A 2,675-nucleotide genomic window follows, 5' to 3' on the forward strand; every position below is an offset into this window, starting at 1 on the left:
ACAGACCTACTCCATCTCCCGGAATCAAATTCTGACCCCGATATCAATAAGTCCACTCCCGGTCCAACTTTCAAAAAAATCCAATTTTCGCCATTTCAAGCCTAATTCAACGACGGACCTCCAATTCACAATCCAGATATGCTCCTAAGTCCAAAATCACCCAATAAAGCTAACGGAACCATCGAAACTCCATTCCGGAGTCATTTACACCTAAGTCTACATCCGGTCAACCTTTTCAACTTAAGTTTTCATCCTTGAAACTAAGTGTGTCATTCCGAAACCTCACCGGACCCGAACCGACTACCCGGCATGTCACATAACAGCTAAAACGTACAAAATGAACAGTAAATAGGGGAACGGGGCTACAACTTTCAAAACGACCGACCGGATCGTTACAACTAGAAGGAAAATTATGAGTTCAAAAGTGAAAAACCCTCCCTTTCTTAAAGACATAAAGAAAGAAGGAAGGGAAAAGCTTGCTAATAAATGACCTTTTGACAATATACATACGACTCAAAAAGGTAAAAAGTCAACCCATTCGAAAAAATAGTTCTAACTTTGAACACTTCAACAATAGTGGCTCTTCACGAGAAAAAAAAGAAAGAAAAAAAAATAGAAATTAATTCTCCATCTATAAATGCCTCTGCATTCTTAGACTTCCCTCCACACACAACTAAACTAAAGAAAAGATGAATTTCTCTTCAAGAAAACATTTTATTTTCCTCTTTGCATTAGCTATAGTAGTAGTTGTTGTTCCAAGAACAATCTTGGCACAAAACTGTGAATGTGCAGAAGGCTTATGCTGCAGCAAATGGGGCTTTTGTGGAACTGGAAATGATTATTGCGGGCAAGGGTGTCAAGGAGGGCCTTGTTTTAGTGCTTCAACATCAAGTAACGGAGGTTCAGTTTCTGATGTTGTTTCTAATGCATTCTTCAATGGAATAGCTGATCAAGCTGCTTCTACCTGTGAAGGAAAAGGGTTTTATACAAGGGCTAGGTTCCTTGAAGCTCTTCAATCTTATCCCAATTTTGGTACTATGGGTTCTACCGATGATTCTAAGCGTGAGATTGCTGCTTTCTTTGCTCACGTCACTCATGAAACTGGACGTAAGCTTTCTTACTAATTGCTTGCTTTTATTTTTTTGTGCTTTCTTTTTTTGTGATTTCTCTTGGACCTTTTAATATACTTCCTTTCTGTTTCAATTTATATCAATCTATTTGATTGAAATGTTATTTAAAAAATAAAATAAGAATTTAAAAAATTTTGAAACTTGTAATCTTAATTATACTATAACATTTGTGTAACTATAAAAATTTATCATTAAAATTAAAATGAAAAGTATACATTAATTCGTTATCAAATTTAAATAGGGATAATTCTTTTGAAATGGACCAAAAAGAAGAATAAGGTCTAAATATAACTAAAAAAGTATGTTTTTTTTAAATCCGTTTTGGTAAATATGAAAATATAAAATGTGCTATTTATTGTACACATGTACCAATTTCAAATTTAGATCCACTTTTCATTAAAATAAAATGGACGTGTACGTATAATCTCTTTCGTGTTATAAAAATATTCAATATTCCCTATGTATATCGAGTTTACGTTTTATGCAATGTTAGAACGTATTTATACTATCAGGTCATTTATTAAGTATTAAAGATAAAATTTCTTATAATCATTAATTAAGCTGCAATATATATAGAGGTTTCCTGTTTCTTTACATCATCTAACATATATTATTACTTAAATCTTTTAACAATAGATGTTTCCTGTTTTGGTTTATACAGACATGTGCTTCATAAATGAGATAAATGGTCCTTCACTCGACTATTGTGATGAGAACAACACAGAGTACCCTTGTGTCTCAGGCAAGAACTACTACGGTCGAGGACCCATCCAATTATCATGGAACTTCAACTATGGACCTGCCGGAAAATCCATAGGATTCGATGGCTTAAATGACCCTGACATTGTGGCTAGAGATGCTGTTATTTCCTTCAAGACTGCCCTGTGGTATTGGATGAACAATTGCCATTCTCTCATTACTTCTGGCCAAGGTTTTGGCCCAACCATTCGAGCCATTAATGGCCAGATTGAATGTGACGGAGGCAACCCTCAGACTGTTGCCAGAAGGGTTGAGTATTATACTGAGTATTGTCAACAACTGGGTGTGGAGACTGGGGATAATCTCACATGTTAGGACGTAAGTAATTAAAGAAGTTGAATTAAAGAATAACCAAAGATATTAATTATTAGTTGCTCCACGGTAGTGAGGCTGACATATATATGTTCTGAGAATTGAATAAGACTCCACTATACATGATTTTATTTTAAAAAGAATATACGATTATATTACACAGTTGGAGATGCAACTGAGCAAAATGTGCTTCTTTTTTATATTATTATTTTTGCTGCATTTTGGTTTTTACCACAACTGTGGGGTTCCTAAATAAAAGAAATAAAAAGAAAAATGAAAATATAGTCCGTGAAAGAAAATATAGAATGAGAGTAATATTATAGTGATGCCTATAAAATAAAGAGTGTTATTTCTTTTGAAGGTGTTTGGCTAAGCTTATAAGCTCGTTAAACTGGCTTATAAGCATATTTTGACTTATCTACACGTTTAGTAAATATCTAAAGTGTTTATAAGCCAAGTGTTTATAAGCTAAAA

The 2,675-nt window shown here is 33.9% G+C and overlaps 1 protein-coding gene across 1 annotated transcript; it reads left to right on the forward strand.

Annotated features, from left to right (window-relative positions):
- The first annotated feature begins 653 nt into the window (after positions 1 to 653).
- LOC104106686 (endochitinase EP3) lies at positions 654 to 2,401 on the forward strand. The gene is made up of 2 exons (XM_070196344.1): positions 654 to 1,107; positions 1,792 to 2,401. Exons 1-2 carry the CDS (start codon positions 690 to 692, stop codon positions 2,202 to 2,204), a joined length of 831 nt encoding a protein of 276 aa, XP_070052445.1. The 5' UTR covers positions 654 to 689; the 3' UTR covers positions 2,205 to 2,401.
- The last annotated feature ends 274 nt before the right edge of the window (positions 2,402 to 2,675 follow it).

The sequence above is a fragment of the Nicotiana tomentosiformis genome, chromosome 2 (genome assembly GCF_000390325.3).
Source record: "Nicotiana tomentosiformis chromosome 2, ASM39032v3, whole genome shotgun sequence".
NCBI lineage: Eukaryota > Viridiplantae > Streptophyta > Magnoliopsida > Solanales > Solanaceae > Nicotiana > Nicotiana tomentosiformis.

What these genes read in the sequence shown, in the direction of transcription:
- LOC104106686 (XM_070196344.1), top strand. Translation starts at nt 690, where the DNA reads ATGAATTTCTCTTCAAGAAAACATTTTATTTTCCTCTTTGCATTAGCT. An exon ending in CGTCACTCATGAAACTGGAC is followed by an intron (nt 1,108 to 1,791) that starts GTAAGCTTTCTT and finishes TGGTTTATACAG; the next exon opens with ACATGTGCTTCATAAATGAG.